General features: G+C 42.7%; 1 protein-coding gene across 3 annotated transcripts in view; it reads right to left on the bottom strand.

Annotated features, from left to right (window-relative positions):
- Window positions 1-22,943, bottom strand: part of PRKAA1 (protein kinase AMP-activated catalytic subunit alpha 1) — a 35,266-nt gene that overhangs the window by 6,177 nt on the left and 6,146 nt on the right. For 2 of the 3 annotated variants that reach the window (XM_019517923.1, XM_019517925.1), the window contains exons 2-6: window positions 13,621-13,762; window positions 12,185-12,278; window positions 9,962-10,106; window positions 7,021-7,108; window positions 4,064-4,288 (exon numbers count right to left, since the gene is read on the bottom strand). In XM_019517923.1, coding sequence (XP_019373468.1) covers window positions 4,064-4,288; window positions 7,021-7,108; window positions 9,962-10,106; window positions 12,185-12,278; window positions 13,621-13,762 — 694 coding nt within the window. Of the gene's footprint in view, window positions 1-4,063; window positions 4,289-7,020; window positions 7,109-9,961; window positions 10,107-12,184; window positions 12,279-13,620; window positions 13,763-14,732; window positions 14,864-22,943 lie in introns of those variants that run through there. The other variant, XM_019517924.1, reaches the window with a different exon arrangement.

Genomic DNA, 22,943 nt, shown 5'->3' with positions numbered 1-22,943 from the left:
AAAAAAAAAAAAAAAGGAAAAGGCTTTTAAAAAAAAATTTGGGGGGGGGGGGGGGGAGGATTTCCCCCTCAAAAATGCAACATCCTTTTATACCCAAAACTGTACAGATTTAAACCAATGTTTTCACTAAAAAAAAAAACAGTCCTCACAAACAAATAGGGCGCTTTATTAGTAGTATGAAATCTAATACTAATATATTGGAATTAAGTATTTTTAGGTTTCTGCAAAAAAAAGAAGTTGCAAGTGTCAGGATAACATGGTAGGCATGCTACAATACTTACCTGAATCCAAGACAAGGTTTCACCCCTTCTCCCCCAATCACAATGTAGGAGGCAGGGGGGAAAAAAAGCACTCTCAGATTTGAGTAACAGGCAGCAGCTCAGCGCCAGCCCCAAAGCCAGAGATGCAGGCCCTGCAGCTCCTCTGTGCTGTCCTGCTTGGCAGCCCAGAGGCGGCGGTGACAGCAGTGGAGCCACAGGGAAGCCCAGCGCAAGCTGTGCAGCTGCTGTACGAAGCATTGGGCAGCAGTGAGGTGGAGGGGCTGCTTTTACCCCACGCTGAGCACACTTCTGCCCCACCAGCACTGCTGTTGCTGCAGATGTTCAGCATGAGCAAGCAAGTCTGCAACAGGCATGGAGTGGGGTGGGGCTGCACACGGGTCCCTACGTGCAAACCCCTGAGGATGGGGCAAGGGCAGCAGTAGCTGGAAGAATCTGCCGCTAGCTGAGCTGCCTAGGAAGGCAGTCCAGCTGCGGAGCTGCCCCAGCCCCACTGTGTGGTCTAGGGGGTGGCAGGACACATCAGTGGGATGGTGCCTGGGCCAGGTGGGACAGGAGGACCTGCTGTGGGCGAGACTAAGTCCCTCTGTGGGCTGGATTTGGCCCATGGGCTCTATTTTGCCCACCCGTGCTAGATGAAGAACAATTTAGCAAGTGATATAGCATGACATTGACAGAGAAGAAAAAAAAAGTTTCCCAAAATGACTGCAATTTGTAGTTTATTCTACAACTATGATTAAAATACACATTCATCAGCAAAGCTGCCTTTCAGGAACATAAAAAGGTAAAATACCCAACTAACACACAGCCATACCAGGAAGAAGGCAGAGCAAGAGCAGATCTTAAGTGTAGGTCCATTTACGCCAATAAGAATGCACCTCTGTTAGTATAGACTATTATTTCACTTGCAGGAGGTAGTATTGTTACACCAATCCAGTCCACCTTATCAAGCCAGGTGTACACCATAAAGTTATGCTGACTAGGAGCATGAAAACATGATACCCCTAATCTTTGCAAGCAAAACTCTGGTGCAGATGCAGTTAAGTCAAAAGAAAATGGCTTCTTTTGCTTTATTCTGTCATTCAGGAAAAAGCTGTAATGATGTTAACAGAGGAAAAAAAACCCAACCATTCTGTGGGCATAAGCTGCATCACCACTCAAGGGTACCAACACAGTAATGACTGCAGAGGCTCTTTAATACTGATGAGTCCTCAGGATATCTACATCCGCACTAGGTTTCAGGCAGATGTGGGAAAGTGGTCCAAGTGAAGAAAAGGCCCAAGACAGAAAAGAAAGCACTGGTTCCTTTGAGTAATTTAAAATTTATCTAGCCAGTTGTGCCATACAAGGAAAGGATGCTGGGCCTGTGATTAAGGCATCTGCTTTGGCGTAAGATCTAGCTCCCACAATTAGAGACTTCTGACATCTTCATCACACCACTTGCTAAGTATGCCCTACACAAGCATCAACAAGGCTTAGTTGTCCATAAAGCCATCTTGAAATCTGAGGGAAGAATCCTAGAGTAAACACTAACATGAGGTTTGTGTCTCCTACTCCACCCCATCAGTTTACAGCAGAAAATTCTGCAACAATCATGGGCACTCTATCTTGACCTCCAAATGTCAGAAGTGTGGTTTGAGGAAAAACTACAAATTTAAAAATTCAAAATGTATCTGCTCTTCAAGGAATGCCAGCTAGCAGAGTTTATACATTTCTTTTTTGGAACTCTTCTTCTAAGATGAAGGGAAAAGCTGTCCCCCAACTAATTTATTACAAACAACCAAGCTCATCCAGTTCTAACCCTGAAACAGCAAACACCTTATTTTGTACTTCTTTCTCTACTCCCCACTATCTTCCAACACAACCTTCTGCCTTGAGTTGGGGCACTTTTCTTAAACATTTACCTAAAAAATATTTAGCTAAAAGCAGGACTGGTAACTAACACATTTTGGCATCAATGTTAAAAATTAAAATAAAAAAAGCGGAAATAAAATTGTTAAAGCATTTAAGCTCTGTGAATGAACTGACATTAAAAACAAGCTTTTAAACCAAACGGTCAATAAGTTCTACATGTTAGTCATCAACTTCCTTATATTTCTGAAATCCTGAATACATTTACTTTCATCTTCCAGAAAACAAAATATTTATGCTAACAAGAAATAGTGGGTGCAGTTTCAGTTATAAAATACTTTACACCATTAAATGAGGATTTAACCATCTTTAAAGTTAAACTAAAACATTAAAAAAAAAAAATCAACATTAAATCATAAATTAACTTGAGAACTTGCATAATTACGTTGTATGTTTTTTACATTAAGCCTCCATAAAGATTTTCCCACTGAGAACCAGAACTGACAACTTAAAACAAGAAACTGCAGGAATTCATATTAAGGCAAACTGAATGGCTTAAGCATTTTTATAAGATTTTAGTTCTATGGATTTCTGTTAGGAGCCATCTAGGGATATAAATATTGTTTTACAAAATATTCAGTTTAACCTCCTCCAATTATAGCAGTTAAAGGAAACAATTAACTAACACAGCAGCTCAGACAGCTGCTGCTGGGAACCACTCCCAGGGACCCTTTGACAGGGGGAAGGGAGAAGGCACAGTGGCAAGCCCAGCCAGACAATATAGGCCAGTGAAGGCTGAAGCTGGGAGACAGCACCCGCGAACAAGCAGCTAACTGCTTAACTGATGACAAGTCATTAGGCTACCAGCTGTTTTCCTCTTAGACCATGGGTACTAGCCCCCTTCCCTAGGCCTGTGGGAAGTACTCAATTTGGATTCAGCCTATTCAGAGGAGAGTGATTCGATTCGGTGATTCAGATCACTGTCCCTATTCAGTCTGGCCAAATCGGAATCGGAGATTCGTTGATTCAGATCCACCAGAGAAAAGCAGGACCAGCCAAGCGGCTGCAGGTTCTCCCATAGCTCCTCTAGTTGTGCCTGCCTCTCTCCTGGTGGGTGGAGCCATGGGAGAAGCCCTACATGGCTGCCCTGCCTGGCCCCATCCCCCACCCAGCCCCAGCCTCCCAGCAATTAAAGAAAAAAGAAAAAGAAGAAAGCCCTGCTGCAGCAGCAGTGATCAGGGCTTCTGAGGGCTCGCGGCAGAGTCCCCTGGCGCAGCATGAGGCACTGGGGGGCACCAGGGATGCCCGGCTCCCCTTCCCTGCGCGCATGCCGTGTGCTGTGCGCCGTCTGGGAGCTGGGGCAGCTCCAGCAGTCAGCCGGAGCCTGGCACCACACAGCCCCACCTCCCAGACAGCACGCTGTCCCCACACCATGGGGCAGTTGCCGTGCCGGTGCCAGGCTGTAGGGGCAATCTCTGCTGCCCCCCACCGTGTGTGGGGGGGGGGAATTCTGTCATGAGCACCCACAGGCCATGATCACTGCTGCTGCAGCCAATAAGTGCAGGGCTTTTTTTTTTTTTTTTTTTTAAATGGCTGGGATGAGGCAGGGTAGCCATGGGGACCTTTTAATGGGTCTCCCAATTCAATCTGAGATGCAACCACTGAATTGAGCCAAACCTTCCAATTGAAAATCAGCGACCGAACCTTTGCACAGCCCTACCCTTCACCCCTCCTGCCCTTTAGTTCCTGCTGGGGCACCATGAGGCTTCCTTTCTCCCCTTCCCTACTGCACCGGCCCCAGGCCCCAAGCTAAATAACTAGTAAGCTAGCCAGTTATCACTGCACTTATCAGTTAAACAATTAATCATTTAACCTTTCACATCCCTAGAGCCATCGTTGTAGCATCTGAGATAAGACATCAGCTAGTGTTTTACCTAATATCTCTCACTGTAGCTCTCTTCATGGGATCCACTTGCAGCATGTGTTTCAAAAGGCTAATCACAGACGGATTCAGGTACTGAGGGGTATAAAAGATACCATCACATATCTTCTTAAAAAGCGTTGGCACATGATCATCATCAAATGGAAGGGTTCCACACAAGAGAGCATAGAGAATAACCCCACTGCTCCAAATATCTACTTCTGGACCTGCATACAATCTGGAAAAAGTCAGCTATTAGTAATTTATATGAATGTAGTATATTTACATGCAGTTAGTGTAAATAAGCTGCCAAAAAAGCAGTATCACAGAAGTACAGGGTAACTAATTTTGAGATGCAGCAGTATAACTCAGTTCAAGTCACTTACTTGCTGAGGAATGCAATATCCTCCTGTTCAGTGTGGACAGGAAGGGAAGCTGCTAAAGCATAGCAGAATCTTCTAGATGAAGAAATCTCAACCCATGGGTCATGACCCAGAAGTGGATCACAATATATAAAAGGGTCATGAACTAGCTTTAAGAATGGATTCTCTTTAAAAGAGAATCAACATGGGAAAGCTGTGGCTTCTCCCTTGCAGGCTGCGAGTGTTCCAGCCAGCAAGGGCTGCCTGGGCTCCCCCCATACCCCAAACACATTGGGAGGCTAGAGGCAGTGGATCAGGAGTGAGGGGCATTGGGTCAAGACCCCCAGCGGTTCCCAAACTGTGGGTTATGACCTCAAACAGCGTCACAACATCAGTGGATGAGGTCATGCTGAGGAAGTTTGGGAAGCACTGTTTTAGACAAATGTAACAATTGCATTAGAACAGAGTACTGTTACCATGTATATGCTTCCAAAGCAATACAAGAGTAGGGCAAAAGAATTCAGCACAACTTTAGCCAGTTAAACCAGGGGTGGGTAACACATGGCTTGCGAGCCAGATGCAGTCATTTGATCCAGCTGGCAGACACCAGCTTCAACAGAGTTCAGCTGTGGGTAGCAGTAGTGGCCACAGCAGCTCTGGCTGTGCTGCCCTGATGAGAAGCAGCAGTGACAGCTGGGTCCTAGCTGCATCTTCCCCTGGCTCTTCCAACCCACAACCTGAAGAGGTTACTGACCACTGAACTAAAAACTGAGCTGTGTCACTATAAGAGCATGCAGTTCGATAGTTCCATCCTAACAGCTGATGTATACTCCCTAGCAGCAACACCTCCTGCGATTTGCATGTGGACAAAGTTACATACGTCCACAGCCTCATTCTTAGTTCCATGAATAAGCTACCTAAATAATAAGGCACACAGTACAAGCCTGAAGGGACAAGCCATACTGCCAAATCAAGCAGATGAATGCAGTGATGCACATATTTAAGCAAACTTACTGCCATATCATGATACATGGGAAGAGATAAATCTCCAAAACTGGAAATTAAGGGTTTCGTGCAGGTAAACAGAGAAGTCTCCAGGCTTCTCTGTCACATTTACTTATTGCTGAATGTAAGTCAGCATTATAATTCTTAAAGCTGTGAAGTAGAAACTACTGAGTGCCCAGGACAGCTTCTACTTTAGCTTTGGGATCAAGATACCTATATGCAAGTAAAGCAATATTTGGATTTAAAAGAATGCAGAAGTTCACACCATTATTAAACATTATAGCACTCTTCTGCCTGAAATTCTTTTATCATTAGTCAAAAAAGTTCTACTTCCAAAATTTTCATTAATGAACAATCAGATAGACCACACTGGGAATTCTGGAAAGTGAAAGCCTATTTACTATAGTACATTTTGGCCACACCGATATGGTGTTGACACCACCACAAACTAGGGGTGCACAAATAGAGACTTTTGGGGCCAACAGTTGATATTTAAGGAGGCATAATCAGCCAATACCAATCCGATTTCCGATACAAGCTGCCTCCAGCTGGTAATTCCGGTGGGGTGGAAGGGGAGGGGGAGGGAAAGGGCATGTGGGGTCAGATCAACACATGGTGGGGGGGGGCTGGTGCAGGCACTGCCCAGGCAGGGCAGGGGGCCAGAGATGCGACTTGTGGGGGGTGTGCGGAGCTCTTCTCAGCAGGGACTGGGCACAGAGCAGGCGCCAGAGGCACTGGGAGGATGCTGCAGCTACCCCAAATTACACCACAGCTGCCAGTCGCAGCCCTAGGTCTTTCCAGCGCATGGGTGGAGGCAGGGCGTTGAGCCAGGGCTGCACCAGGCAGCTGGCAGTGCTGGAAGTGGAGCAGCGGCAAAATATGGGGTGAATGCAGCATCCGCCCAGTGCCGCTGGCACCTGCTCCGAGCCCAGCCCCCACTGAGAATAGCCCCGCACAGCCTTGGCTGCAGCCCGCTACACCCTGCACAGATCAAGGGGGCACACACCCCCCTCACCCCCCACCCCACGATGCAAGCAGCAGTGGGAGCTGCTCCGTGCACCTCCCCCATGAGCTGTGACTCCACACTCCTCCCCGCACCTGAGCAGCACCTGCCCCTTCCCTCACCACAAGGGGCATTGATCTGCCCCCCGCCACCACACCCCTTCTACCACACCGGACTTACCAGCTGGAGGCAACTCTCCATGCTGCCAGCTGTGCTTCTTGTTGCCCAAGTGCTATGCTGCAACTGTGCACAGCACAGGCATTTAATGGCCAAATTAATCAGCCTCTTTGGGCTGATATCCAATATAGCCAGTTTTCTTTATAATGGTACCCATCTGATATTGGACCGATGTATCAGGGCACCTCTATCATGTACAACCTGAAATTTAGCTGTCATGAAACAGGAACACTTCAGAAGCCACAAGAATCCTATAGGGTTATAAAAACCTGATTTCTGAATATCAAAGGCCACTTCAGAGGCTACATTATCAAACTATTTATTAGCTTCCTTTTTTTCTAATTTAGTGTTAACAGCAAGTTCGTCACCCATGCACCACTGACCCAAATACATGCATACATTATCCAATAAAAGGAATATTACCTTCCTGAAATTACTTCTGGTGCAGCATAGTTAGGAGAACCACAACTTGTTCGTAAAAATTCTCCATCTGACATCATATTTGATAGACCTGAAAGTGTACAAAAAGCAGATACTAAAAGATAAAATTCAGAGAGCAAAAATTATTTCACATTTTGTGCAAACATGCTAAAAAATAGCCACTAGTGCCAACAGGAATAACAATTTTTACATAGTCTGTCGTCATAAAGTATTTCAGTATTTACAAGCAACTGTACTTCATACTTTTTTCTCTAAAGTACTAGTATACAAATTTTGTATGCATTTTACCCAACATTGGCAAGACTGATATTAAAGAGTCAGAATACGTACATGGCCTAGGAATGCCGGATAGCATACATTCATTCCAAGATGCAGTAAGATTGGTGTTTTGGGGGTCACAGAGCCAAGAGGCTACTTCATTCATTAACAGGATAAAACAATTTTAAAAGCATAATTGTTCCCAAAGACTTTTACTAAAAAGATAGATAATGGGATAGTTCAGGAATAGCTTCTACAGGAATACGTACAAGATTCAATGGAAACACTTTACAGAACACTAGAGAAACTACATCTCAGAAATTAAGATGGACCCTCTCCCCCAATACTCACTGGGCAAGGTGTCAACTAATTCTTTGGAACTGAATGTCCTCGCAATGGCTTACTGAACTGAATTATTTCAATACCGCTTCTTACACATTGGATGTGGTAAAAGAGGGTGCCTCATCTAGCCTTCACCATTTATTAAGTTAGGAGTAAGTTTCTGTGCAACTCTTCTTGCTTTCTAGCAGGTATGTATACTAAAAAGCTATTCTAAGAATTAATATTACACTTGGTTTTACTGTAATGTAATTAGTCTCCTTTCATCCAAGAACATTCTGCATAAGTGTAGTAAGCCCTTCGAAAGAATGAGTAAGATTCCCAATCCCCAATGTACTTGACCATCATACCTTTGAAATAACTGAGTACTCAGCATCACCTAGCACCTGTCATCAGAGATCTCAAAGCACTTTACAAAGGCAGGTATTATCCATTCTGCCTACAAGAGAAATATCATGACTATGTAGCAGTCTAGATACCTTTCTATGTTTATATGGCAAGAAGTATTCCTAATGCTGGCCATCCCAAGAAAAACTTCCAGTCTTTCTGCACCTATATAGTTTCTGCTACTCTACAGCAAGTCAAGACAAACAAACTAATATGACTTTCCTAACCTTCGATAAATTCAACAATGTATTGCAAGATCAAGATTGCTAAAAAGTTTGTTCTTCATTTTTTCAGGAATCTTAAGCATGAATTCAATGTTCTTCCAAATGTATCAGATCTTAACTTGAAATTTCAAACTTGTATTTGCAATTTAATGTGGAAAAAGTGTACTAAATAAATGTTCTAAGATACCATTTGGCTAGTGATGTGGTCCCTATAAATCGGTTAAACTTCCTTTACACTGTATTTCCCCAACATAATTATTACAACAAATGGAAGAACATTTGTGTTTTTTTTTTTTTTTTACAAGCAGACAAACAGCCGTGGAAATTAGTCAACTCAAATGACAGCCTTCAGAAAAAAAAAAAGGGAGTCGTGGGTAACTAAAGTACTGCATTTTATCTAGAACAGAAATACTGTTCTGCAAGGCCAGGCTAACTGTCAATTTCTATTCAGCCACAAGAGACATTTGACTTAAAAGATGGCTTATATGGAAAAGGGAATGCTCCACTAAGCAATGTTTGCATTTTTTTTTCCCTACAAATACATTATTAGGTCCTTCTACCACAGGGGCAGGCAATTATTTTGGGCGGAGGGCCAATTACTGAGTTTTGGCAAGCTGTCAAGAGCTGCATGGGTAGCCCCACCCCTTGGCAGGTGTCCTGCCCCCAGTCACCATCTTATGACAAGAAGTCCCACTTCCCAACCCCTGACCTTTGCCACCAAAAGTCCCTCCCCCTGCCCCCAGAAGTACTCCTTTCAGCAAGGGGTTTTGCCATCCCAGAACAAGAAACATACCAAATTATACTCTAAAGCGATCATCAACAGCATTCATTGGTTTGACTTCAAAAAATGTTTTTATCCTGATTTACATGGGTTTGTATAATGCATATGGGGTGATTGCACAATAGCTTAAAATGAAGTCTTATACTTGTATACTGTGTGGGGGTGGATATAGGTTTGTGGGGACTGTGGGCGTGTGGGTATGGGGGGTAGGGTGACTGGGGTTGGTATATGGCAGTGTGAGGGGAGGTGTAGGTGCATGTGCACGGAGGGGTGTGCGTGTGGGACTCACCCTATTAGCACGCGTGCGCGCACACACACACACACACTGCCCCGTGCCTGCAGACACGGACACTCTCGGTGCCCGTGTGTGTGTGCGTACATGTGCGCCTCTCTCTTCTCTCTCCAGGCGCACACTGCCCCCATGCCTGCAGATGCATGCACACACACTGCCCCTGTGCCTGCAGACGCACACATATTCTGCTCTGTGCCTGCCAAACACATGCATGCACACACATACACACTCCTACCAGCACAGTCCCATGGCTCCGCAGTCCAGGGATGAAGCTAGGAGCCACAGCCACCTGGTGCTGGAGCAGGGCAGGGACAGGAAAGCAAGAAACTGGCTGGGGGTGGGTGGGGCTGGGCTGCTCAAGCCAGCTAAGGGCTCCCTCTGGGTCCTACTGCCCCTGACTCCACCCAGCTCCAACAGGGAGCCAGGGCAAATAAGTATTAGTTTTACTATGTATTTTAGGTGCTCCATGGGCCAGATAGAATGGCCTGGCAGGCTGGATCCAGCCCATGGGCTGTATTTTGCCTGCCCCTCTTCTGCCATGTCCATCACCATGGTATACAAGTACCTGAATGTTTTCTGCATTTACATACAGCATTTGAATAACCTCCAAAGCATTACTGTATTTAGAATAAAAGTGCTCACCAAAATCAGCTATCTTGGCATTCATGTGTGCATCAAGCAGTACATTTTCAGGTTTCAGATCTCTATGTACTACCATATGTCTGTGGCAATAATCCACACCAGAAAGGATTTGCTGGAACAGACGTCTACTCTCCTTCTCATCAAGCTAAAAAAGAGGAAAGAAATGAAAAAAACTGATACATCCAGTATTTTTCTAGGAGCAGCAAGGCATTTTTATTTTATACAATTGCAAATATATCCGAGTTAATGAACACAAAGTTATGCATAAATATTTTACAGACTGAATGCCATTTTGCTCTGACACTAGCCACAGTCTCAGTTTCAGTGGTTGAGACAATATTAGAACCTAGTACTCATGTTCCCGAACTACAATGCTTTCAACAGAACTTACGCTTAAAATGTTATCCTTTGAATCAATTATAAGAAGTTTGATTCATTGTGTCAGAGTCAAAACTTGAGGTCTCAAGTCAGTTTCAAAAGCATATACAGAACTACCATCTTTTTAGGACTCAAACATTTCATATTTTACTTCATAGAGCAAGGGTATTTGGTATATAGAGCTTCACTAAACATCAGGAGACTCAGATTTCAATGGACCAAGACCTTCAGAAGATTTTGCAAGAGTGGTTAGAGTGCATCAGTAGGCTTGACTATAACAACCATATTGGTATCGCATGTTATTCAGGTAAGCCGCAAATTCTGAATCAAAGAACTAATTACATTAAAAGTTCCGTTAACCAGCACCTTACAAGCCTGCATGCTCTATTACTGTAGAGCTTTTACTGTAGTAGAAACCTTCTAAGTGGAGTGAAAGAGGGAACCCCTTACCCTGTTACTAGAGAACTAGACAGCCAGCAGAACCAGCGAGGGCCATTAGAAGGATGGTTTTTGTGGCCCAGCCAGAGGCAGCTGGCAGGGCCGGGGCTAAAAAGAAGCTCTTGCGTTTAGGCCAGCTAACAGGCCAGGATGGCTGGAAAGGTCAGTGTCCAGGAAACAAGTACGCTTTCCTTCATGCAGGAAGAACAGTAAGCCTTGACCGTAGATAGGGCAGGATGGTCTCTGCCAGAGAAAGGGACTGAACCTACACCATAAGTAGCCCCAGAAGGGAAGCGAGTTCACTTGTTGAGTCCCTTTTTATTTTGTGATAGACTACCAGTGGATCGGATGTGGCTAGAAGGGGAAACAAGGAGGCCACTTTTGGGTGCCAGAAGGGCACCATGAGGTTTTTGAACCCTGCTAGGGACCAGGATCAAGAAACAGACAAGCAGAAGCTTAGAAGTGTTAAAAACCTGAACGCAGAAAGGTGATAGACATGGGTTAAGGCTGGGAAGGCTAGGGCCAGTGCCCAAGAGGGGTAAGAACAGGGCCAGGTGCACCCAAAAGAGGTAAAGCAGGGCCTGGGGCACAGAGCCCTACAGGGACAGGAGACGGGCCAGCAGCCCAAAGTCTGAAAAGGGGCAAAACATGGGTTGGAGCCCAGAAGCCAGGTACACCACAGTGGGCCTAGCCCAGCAGTTCCCAAACTCTGACAGATTGCACAGCATCTAATTTAAAATGATACAACCTTAAGAACCACCAGCAAATTTGTCTTATAAAGTAACCATAATAAAACTGTTAACGCAGACAGATCGGGAACCGCTGGCCTAGGCTAAGGGGGTCAGCTAGAGGAAAGAGGCAGAGGCCAGACATTGTACTGGGGACAAGGTGCCCATGGGAGCGACTACCTGCTAACATCTGCAAAGCATGGCCATGCCTATAAGGGTAGGAGGCTACAAATACGGCACATGTTGCCATGGGGGCTAGGAGTGCAGACAGACTAAGAGGACCCACTTAGCATCAGGGACAGGGCTGGACACAGTGGGGTATGGGAAGACCAAACAGAAAGAGTCCTGCTTAGGGATACTGGGGCAGCATTCCTTTTTCACAAACTACTCCAATAAAGGAGTGGCAGGGAAGGGAACAGGAAAGATAACCTAAGAGCTGGAGCGGAGCAGGAGCCACACAGCTACCAGGGAACATCATGCTGGTCCTGCTACATGGAGGTTGGGGGGGAGGGGATAGTTCACAACTATTAATTTTAAACTGAAGGACTACATCTGAACATGTGCATGTGTGTACACTCTCTCTCTCTTCTCCCCCACTATTTAAACAAGACAAGCACTAGACAGGCATTATAAACAAAAAAAAAAGCACACTTTATAGAAGTTTGGGAGTTCCTCTTACCCTTCCATTTTTACAAATATAATCAAACAATTCTCCACCTGAAACATATTCCATCACCATGAAGATGTCGGTTGGTGTGCTGATGACCTGGTACCTGGTAAAACAACATGTTATTAATACACTCAACACAGAATATAAAATATGAGCCGTGTTGAAAACAAAATCTAATCATTATACCCTATAACTAAGTATTTAATAAGTCTGTGTACTTCCATTGAGTAAATAAGACCATTGTTCCAGGTTTCATTTTTGTCTTCAGTGTTACAACTGAGGAATAACGAAGGATGAAGAGGGAATGTTTTTCAGCCCGTCTTCACTGCAGAGTTAATTTGGGATCTTTCACGTTGTCCCTAATCCAGTTTGTCAGCCAAAAACCTATTACCAAGATGTAATGGTGCTTTATCTAGCGAAACAAGCTGGCCTAACCTAGGGTATAAACCAGACCCCAAGTCTTTCTAGTACCTGGGCTGGGAAACCTCCCTCTAGAGAACATGTATGCAAACTCAGCAACCTGAACTCACCAATGTTTGTTTTCCCACAATTCACTAGGAAAGAACTGGAACAGCATAGTTTACTGCAAAGCTAAGAACCAGAGAATATAACATGAGAAGTTGTGACATCATCAGTGAGTGAGAGCAACACTCAGCATGCATACAGGCAAATAGATGTGACTGAGAATGACACTGCATTGCAACTACTCATGACAGAGCTAGAATTTAATCAAGGTTGAGTTACCCTGCAGTGAAGACATGCCCTTTTAGGAATTTTTCCTCTATACACCAAATCAACTATTAAAAGAAGTTACAGATCCCAGGATCAAAGCAACTACCAAAGAGCAAGCCCGCATTTGGGAATACACCAGTGTTCACTGATTGAAGTGAAACTAGGAAAGGGGGAGGAACACAAACTGGACCTCCTCAGAGAAGTTATTCATTTCACAACCCTGAAATTATTCACTGCCAGCTGACAAACAGGAAAATAATTTCCAAATAACCACTTAAGAACATGAAGTAGTAGCTGAGTACAAGTAGGTATTTAAGGAGAAAAGTGTTAGCAAATATAAAACTCAGCTACTGAACATGAGCACCTCTGATGATTTTGCAATTTCTTAGATCTCTGTTCATCGCCCCTTCAGAAAAAAACTACTTGCCTGAAGATATTCTGAAGAAAGCACACTGAAAAAAAAATCAAACATACATGAACTGGACTGCTATTAAAAAAAAAATAAAAATATGTATTTTTTGACAGCAGTCCTATTCATGTATGTTGGATTTTCCTTCACCTGCTCAAATAAGATACATTATACTTTACCTTTAAAGCTTACATTTAGCTTGGTAGTTTCCATAATAACTGTTCCAGATTTTTTTAAAAAGTGAGACAAAAGACATTGCTTTTTTAAACAATCATGAAGCAAAAAACAAAAACAAAAAACTTACAATTTAATTATATGCGGATGTCTAAAAAGCTTGAGATTCTGAATCTCTCTGCGGATTTTTCCTACTACATCAAGGCTGCGAATCTTTTGTCGATTTAAAATCTTCACTGCCACTTTGTGTCCTGTTAACTCATGTTTGCCAACTGCAAGAGAAGGAGAAAAAGTTAGGCTCATCCACTGCACTATGAAAAATAAACCTAATTTTACCTTTTTCAATCAAATGTGTTTAGAAAGCACCCTAACAAAATCAAGTTGTTTTACCACTTCCAATTATTTTTTATCCTGTTATTTATATATTCTTATCCTGTACTTCCAGTGCAGCATCGTAAGTCAGACTGCAAGTACAAGAAAACATCTTTATCCCTAGTATAGACTCCTTAACCAGGAATGGTCTTGCGAGCAACCTCACTTTGTTGCTAGAATACAAGGAGGAATATACTCAAGTGAAGAAAGGGCATTTTGGATCCGAGTGGGCTCTCCAAGTCATCTCAAGTTTATATTTTCATTAGCTACCTAACCTTTTCTGGGCCCAACACGGAAGCCTGCTCTCCACATACTTCAAAAACATTCTTTTATCAATAAATTTTCAGTTTCTCTCTACTCACTCCCCAACCAAGGAATTATCTACTTAATGCTCCATCAGCCACTGCACTACACTTAAGCTTTCAATCACTGTTTACATTTGACAAGTCACATTGATTTAACTGCACTTGAAACAATTGGCCCTCACAAAACTTTAAAACATCCCACTACTTGTGTGGTTTGCCCTGCAATCATGAATAGCACTGTACCAAAGAACTGCTAGTTTCTTTCACATCTAAAGACTGCCAAGTAACAGGAGCAGAAGCACCTCTTGCCAGAGATTAAAGAGAATAAATTAAGAGTGTAATTTATAAGAGAGACCACAATACCAGATCTTTCCAGCCTCATCTCATTTTAATCCATTTATCAAAATGAAAGCCTCCTGTAATATAAGAATATGAAAATCAAGTGCTAAAACTTTCTTAATGGCCTTTTATTTTACTGTACTGATCAGTCCTGAGCTAAATCTCTTCTACTTAAAGCTTTCCAACAATTGTGGATCTTTCCAACTATCTACAAATGGCTACATACCTTTACCTAGCTCCAACTCTCCCTGTAGATCAAGTAGCAATTCCATATCGCAATTCAACTGAAAGCACCATGCTACTGAATTTTTGTAGTGCCTCTGCAGCCATAGGCTGTCTCCCCACTACCTCAGCAGCACTCCTCCTGTCCAAGAGCCACCAAATTTATCAATTAATAATAAAAAAAAGAGGGGGGTGGAGGTCATTAAAAATAGTTTTCTATTTAATATCACTTAAGTAACATTTTTAAACAAGCATTTTAAAAATTAAATATAGTACAAAACATGTTAAAGCTTAAACCTATTACTACCTTTAAACATCTAAATAAACTATGATGAATCCACAAACCTCTAACAAAAAACTTGTGTGACATAGAATTCTTTTTTAAATTAAAAAAAGATAGAATAGGGAGAAGGAAGGGGAGACTAACTGTGAAGGTAAAGCTTTATAGGTCTGGCACAGTGAATCACCTGCTGAATTAAAGGTTTGATCTTTTGAGGGGCACAGTGCTAGTGGCAAGCAGTCATCACAAGTGTTGGGACCTGGGCCTCTGACTCCAGGACCAAACAACACTGATTATAAATATCCAAGGTTCATTCACCTGCACCTCCACCAGCACCATATATGGTATCATCTGCCAACAGGTGTCTCCTGTCTGTGTTAGACAGGGCGATCTCCACATGCAAGAACAAGTACACACCAATCTGATATCAGTTCCAGAAAGACAAGCCCGTGGCAGAACACTTGAGCCTCCCTGAATAGTCCATCACTGACCACAGGGTAGCTGTTCTTAGGCAGCAAAGCTTTAAAAATGAACTTCAACAGGAAACTGCAGAACAAGAAATCATTCACAACCTGGACTGTATTAAGCATAATCTAAACAGGGACTATGGATTGTTATGCTATTACCTAGATTAGTTTTTGCGATTTCTTTGTCCCTATGGGTTTATGGTCAACTTGATTCTCCCAGCACTACCCCCTTCCCCTCTCTTCCTTTTTGTATTTTATACACTGCTCTGTGCACTTTCTTCCACAACATCTGTGGAAGTGAGCTCAGGCTCAAGGAAGCTTATGCCATTGGAAGCCAATCTTTTTGGCAGACATGCCACAAATTAGCCCTGCATCCTCCCCATGTGCCACTCCAAATGCTTTCCCTTACCTAATCTGCTGCTCAGTTTTCTGCTTCCTGCCTGATCTGATGCTTTGATTGCTGTCCCCTGCCCTATCTGCCATTGTGCTACCACCTGTCCCCTTCACAGTCTGCTATGTACCACACAGAGGTTGCCTATACCACTTGTGGCACCTATGCCACACGTTGATGGCCTCTGGCTTAAACTAAATCAGAGACAAAGCATAAGGTACAAATCTAGCCTGTCTTCCTCCAGTAAACCCCAACACGTGTATTCTCAGGATCACCCACAAAGTCCATCCAAGTGGTTTCATACTCATATTTTACAGGGGTGCACAGACAGATTTTTGGGGCTGACACTGATAGCCGATTTTTAAGGAGGCGTATTGGTCAGTACCAATCCTATTTCTGATACCAGCCTGGCAGCTTGAAGAACAGTGTTCAGCTAGCAAATCTGTTGGGGTGGAAGAGGAGGTAGAAGGGAAGGGGTGGGGTGGGGAAGGTAAAAATCAAGGCCCCAGCCCTGAGGAAGGGAGTGGGGCTGGGGCAGGCACTGCCCAGCTCGGGCAGAGAGGGGCAGGGCCTAGGCTGTGCTGGGCTCTTCCCAGCAGGGGCTGGGCTGGGCTGGGCTGCACTTGGGGCAGGCAGCAGTGGTGCTGGGAGGGAGCTACAGGGGGGTTACAGCCACCCGAAAATTTGCCATAGCCCCTCAACTACCCACCCCAGCACTGCCGCCGCCTGCCTAGAGTGCAGCGTGGCCCAGCCCCCATTGGGAAGAGCACACACAGCACCAGCCCCAGCCCACCCCAATCCAGGGGCATATGCCCCCCCAACAGCAGGAGCAGCAGTGGCATGAGCCACCAGATAAACGGCACGCAGTGGTGAGAGATACCCCACCTCCTTCCCTGCGCCCCAGGACGGGCCATGGCTCCATCCCACGCCTACCCCACCCTGACTGAACAGTGCTTGCCCCAGTCCCTACCCCAGCCCCACTTCCTCCCTCACCATAGGGGCCTGATCTGCCCTCCCACACCCCTTCTCTTCCCCTACAACAGATTTACAAGCCACATGCAGCTCTCTGAGCTGCTGGCTATGCTCCTCACTGCCCATGTGCTGCACTGTGGCTGCGCAAACACACAGGCCATTTATCATTCGTATCAGGCTGATTTCCAATACAGATAATTTTCTTTATATCGGTGCCCATCTGAGATTGGACCAACATATCAGTGCACCTCTAATATTTTAGCGTTTCGGCTGAAATGAACTCAAATTGGCTCAGCACTCCAAATGAGACAGAAGCTTGAGTCATTTAAAGATTTAAAAGCTTGTTTATTTGATGTTTTGTACATTTAAATTAAAATCCCCTTTACCATCCTACTCCAGATACCTAGCACATCTTAAAGTAAAAGCTAGTTACCTAGTTAACACACAATAAATTTAGCATTTTCTGACATACTAAATGCATAAAAATACGAAAGTGAAGATCTGTAACTACTTACATCTTAACTATATGCATTTATTTTCCCCTAGAATGTACCAAACCTAGAATAAAGGTTCTAGTTAACTGCAAATCTACTTGCTTTAACATGTTTATGCACCAATGAGAATGCACCTTTCTTTAGATGGTAATGGGGGTACAAGTTGAAAAGATTATTTTAAAGCAGTGTTTCCCACTCAGTAAACAGCTCAATTAGATGGCTTTCTTTAAATCAGCCTAGCTTACCAATATCTCAGTTTGGTCTGGGTATGTTTTCTCTTTCCCCAGTCAGTGATATAGTTATCCACATTCATCTCAACAGGGTAAGGTGGCACCTTAGAGCAGTGCTTTTCAACCAGGGTGCCACCAGAGTCTTGGAAGGATGACACATGGTGTGAGGAGATATGCAGATAAGCTAAACAGATAAGCACAGGCTCATTGTCCCTGCCTAGGTGATCGCCCACCCCTCACTGCAAGAAGGTAAGCACTGTAATATATAAACTAGTTTCTGAAATTGGGTGCCACAATTCACGGAAGTTATGGAGTGGTGTTTCAAGCCCAATGAGAGGTACCTCAATGCCAAAAAAGTTACAAACCATTGCCTTAGACTGCTTTAGAGAAGCACACGCTTTCAAAGGCAACAGCTTATTTCACCAGATGCCATCTCTAAGGAGCCATCCTGCCCTATTTTTTCCCTTGGTTACAAGAGCAGTAAAATCTTGCTGACGGTGTTATTTTCCGCCTTCTGTAATTTGATGACTTCTTACAGCTTAACTGCATCAGTATCTGAAAATCGGCTCCAGCATGGATTCTAGTCTCCACAGTTCCTACCTTCTAGAGATACTGTAATAGGATTTTGCATCTACTTGGCTCACTCTTGATCAGTTCAGTGAATGTTCAGGTAACGAGATCCTTCCTCTACAGAGCTGCCCTTTTTCACAACCTCTTTTTCATTTTGTGGTGGACTCCACAGTCAAAAGGAAAACACCAAAACTTTTTGTTTTTAGCAAATATTCCTCTAAACAATGGATGTGTAAGGCAGGCTCTTCCCTTATTGTATGCATTCTGACCGACTGTGAACCTTCTGCTTCATTTTGTATGTAGGGTTTGCTTTATCTGCTATATTTGCCTTCTATTACAGTAAAAGCCACAGAGGCAATATAGAACTCTCATGCCCGACATAGGGACATTCCTTAAAACCTAATGACCATCCATTCAAATGGGAGCACCTCTGGCAGACAGACCAGGTTTTCAGGTCTTAAAGCCTCCAAGGAATTAACTAACCAACGGATGGCCTGATGCAAGGGAACAGCAGACAAATGGAACTGCAATTTATAAAAACAAGGGTCATTAAACCATGCAGAGTGCAAAAAGGCACTAAACACAGGTGGGTGACAAAGACGGATTCACTCAGGTGATTCAGAAAAGCCACGTACAGAAGAGAATGCATCTTCAATTCCTTAGAGGACTGACTTAAGCCCCAAAACGTTGCTCATTCATGTGTACTGTATAACAAGTGCATGAAGTGGAGTAGAGTACAGCACAGCATATTATTGCACTATCCCGAGTAATCAGTGATAGCAAAGTTTCCAAGATCTTGTTACATGTTTCAAACATTGGGTGCCCCAGAAGTGATGAACCACATGCCAAAGGTTAAAAGGCTGGAACTCTGGGGTAGGTGAGGGGGAGGAGAAGGAGGAATACAAAGGAAACTGGCACTAAAAATGGAGCAAAAAAAATAATCCTGTGTTTTCAGAAATTACAACTGTCAAAACACAGTTTGTCACTTTAACAAATTCTAGTTCTATGTGCATAGGCAATGACTTCCCTGAATTCAGCATCTTTTTTATAAACACTAACAGACATCTGCTGCTAGATTTTTTTCATTTAATGCAAATAAATTCATTATACACTGCCAAAATTGCATTTGATTCCAAACTGTTTATTTAAAAAGACAACTGATTTTAAGCACTAATTTTATCCACTCTGCTTCTATATTTTAGATATGCACCCACCCAGAAAAGTAGCATTCTGCAGTACTTACCAATATTCAATTTGTTCAGGGCATAAAACATATCCTAGGTTTCTTAAATAAGAAGGGAAACCATTCAGTCTTCCCAAACTAACAATCTACTCTTTCACTGGATGGTACTATTTAATAGTCCAGTAAGAAATTTGTTCTGTACCCAGATCTCTCTCAAAGAGTCCACTTTTGTAATGGATTTTTTTTGTCCTTAATTCACCATTTATAAAACCCCAAAAAAGACTGCTATCCATTTTATTAATAGCAGACCACCACCACAGCTTAGTAGTTTAATATTTCTTTGAGGTTCACTCCAAATAACTGCTATGGTTTCCAATTACACTTATTAACAAAGTTATTTTCTGTCCTTAATCCAAACATTACAAGAACTTTTGGCAATAAGTAATAGCTCAAGGCACCTGGCAGAGGCAAAACAGCCAAGACTCATTATTAACAGATTTGCTGGCTCTCTTTCAGACTCAGTTTCTGTGATGAATGCAAAGCTAGATCTCAGTTCATAATACTGCATATTTCTGTGGGGAAAAAAGAGTGAGAAAGGACTGTTATCTTCCTGCAACTTACGTAAAGACATACTACACAAGATAATGCTCACCTTTCCTATAGTGCAGGGGTAGGCAAAAATGCGGCCCGCCAGGCCATTCTATCCGGCCCGCGGTACCCCTAAAAATTTAGAAAATTAATATTAATCTGCCCTGGGCTGCCTGTCATGTGGCCCTCCATAACTTGCCAAAACTCAGTAAGTGGCCCTCTGTCCAAAAATAATTGCCCGCCCCTGCTACAGGATAGCAGAAGATTTTTCTTCCTTTAAACATAAAAAGGCATTTTTCAAGAAAATCAAAATTCACCTCATCATAGATGTTTTGGGACTGAGTGGTATTAATTCTCCAGGATAAGGACCGCATAAAATTTCCTATACATTAAATTTAAAATGGCAAAGAACTATTTTAACACAAAGAACTCTACATAGGGAAGGTACAGAGATTTGTATTTGCTATTGATACTTAAAGCCCAGATATATTGTTGCATGAAGCCCTAAGGAAGTAATAATTTCCTTATCCCCAAACCAAAAATTTAAGAACGGGTTGTTTATTTAAATCACATCTCCTAATTTAAGGACATGGATAATCTCTTAAGCAACCTCAGAGTGCCCCAATCTCAATAAACTTTACATATTTGAAACCCAGAACGTTATCATTCCTGAAACATTTAGACTGACAGTTCCCCATCTCAGTGTTGCAATCCCAAGAAGCCCCAAAGAAATTCTATTTGGAAGTTTGGACTTCCATCACAAGCCAAGTCACAGCAGACAGCAAGCAATCTTTGAACAGCTGATTCATAGACACTGGTAAAAGACACTCAAATATGCAATAAACTTTCAAGTGCTAGAATAATGGACTTAGTGGTTTGAAATGAAAAAGCACCAGCCACACACATGTATCCTGTCTCTGACTAAACTTAATAATCTAGTCTTCAACTGGAAAAATCTAGATCCAACAGTTTACTCAAAGTAACCATAACCATTAAGTCAAGCTTACAAAAACCCCAAACTTGAGAGAGAGAAAAAAAAAAGGTTTAATCAAAGAGTCAGATTGCATAACCAAACTAGTTTGTCTACAGGTGCCAAAACCTGTCTTCACTATTACCCGGCAAACAAAAAACAAAAAAGATTGACAGTTGTCTCATGACAGGTTAGCTAGAGTCTACTTATTCTGACAAGTCAATAAGGTAAATTCAGAGTACAAACACCTTAAAAAAGTATGAGCTAATAAGATTTCATACATATTAATGTTCCCTCATGCTTTTATTCTAAGTATACCCTTTTGCCAAGTAATCTCATGTTCCACACTACCACCTTGTTATCCCTTTCAACCTACATGCAACATTTTAATCTTAATTCAGGTAGAAGGCAGAGTAACTATGTCTCAATATTTTACTGTCAAGGGCATTGTGACAGAGACGTGTGCGCATTGTACAGACTAAAATTTCTAGGGTAACTCTGGGTACTAAGGGAATAATTCTCTCCAGGGTCTACGTATAAAGAAAAAAAAAAGTACGATTTTTAATTTTCTCTACATTATTTACTAATATAAATTATTAGCACACAACGTAGAGAAAATGAAAATTCTACTTAGGACTACATATACACATTATATATAGTTAATATATTAAAATTGAGAGATTTATGAAGCCTCTTGCTTTACTTACAGATTTGGAAACCTGAACTGCTTTACCTCTCAAGCTTTAATTGGAAACATCAACAATTTAAGATGCAAGCTTTTAAAATGGCAGAAATGAACCAGAGCCAAAACTGAAGAGGCAAACCTGCCTACTAGCATGTATGTAAAAGGAAAAGGGAACAAGGGGGAGGGGGGAGAAGAGGGGGAATACTGAATTCTGTTGAAGTCTTACCAAATGATCAACCAAAGGAAATTCTAAGCTGTGTCTTACTCTACCTTGCCTTCTGCCTAACATTTAAGGCTTTTACTTTTATACTTCTCCATCCTTAACTGCAGAAAGCTCAGAAGTAAAAGCATTCCTCTCTGTGGAGGCTGACTTGAAAACTTAAGGAAATGCCTCTTTTACAGTTTAGCGAAGTAGTCAAACAGCCTTTAGAGCTGCCCCCAAGTAAGAAAACTAAGCTGTCCTTAGAGAAACCACTCTCCCAACAAGAGTAATTAAGAGTGCTGAACAACCAAAAAGAAATCCTGCTAACAGAATGTCACACCCTGAACAGAACTACAAAGAATGGGTAACTAGACATCCTAAGACAAAAGGGCACCAACAAGAGTCAATGCAATAAGGAACTCCTTTTAATTAAATCAATGTCTGAATGTCTCCTACAACCTCAAAGCTTAATTTTATCTAGTAAGACATTATAGAAAGGATTGGCAACAAGTCCAGCAATGCAGAAATTACAAGCGAGTATTGTAATATGTACAGCAGTTTGGGGTTTTTTTGGCAGCTAGACACAGGGTTTGCTAGCAATACCTGAAGTGCTGACTCTCATTCACTTGCGTCATCATAACAATGCTGTCTGAGCCCTGGGGAAAGTCTTTCTTAGGCAGGTCTACAGGTACACTAAGCTTTTTTTGTGCTTTTTATTTCAAGGCAAGAAGCTCCCCAAATATCCTTGCCTTTAAGCATTAAAAATACTAAGGTTAAATCACAATGTCACTACATTCTGGATGTCCTTTTTGTTTCCTTAGCCATGCTTAGAGTTCCACCCCCGCCCCCCCCCACACACAAGTCAATGTTTACCGCTTAAGAAGAAAAGCAAATAGTGCTTGGGTTATGGTTCAGTTCTGCAACAGTACAGTGGTCAATTTTAAAAGAAAACCTTCCCTTAGAAGCCCCTAGTATTTAAAAAGGCTCATATTTATTTTAACAAGCATACCACAGACCTGTCTAGCAGATTTACAATCTAGAGCCTTATTTGAGGCAGAGTATGACTGCCACTAACTCGCAGCATGATCTTAAGAACTTCAAAACTTTCCCACCCCTATTTTTCCCACTTAGAGTAAAAAAACCTACCCATCTTGGATGGATGCCAAGTATCAGTGATGGTGCA

This window comes from Gavialis gangeticus, unplaced genomic scaffold (assembly GCF_001723915.1).
Source record: "Gavialis gangeticus isolate Ggan-Ray unplaced genomic scaffold, GavGan_comp1, whole genome shotgun sequence".
Lineage (NCBI taxonomy): Eukaryota > Metazoa > Chordata > Crocodylia > Gavialidae > Gavialis > Gavialis gangeticus.
This window is presented reverse-complemented; position numbering and strand designations above follow the sequence as displayed.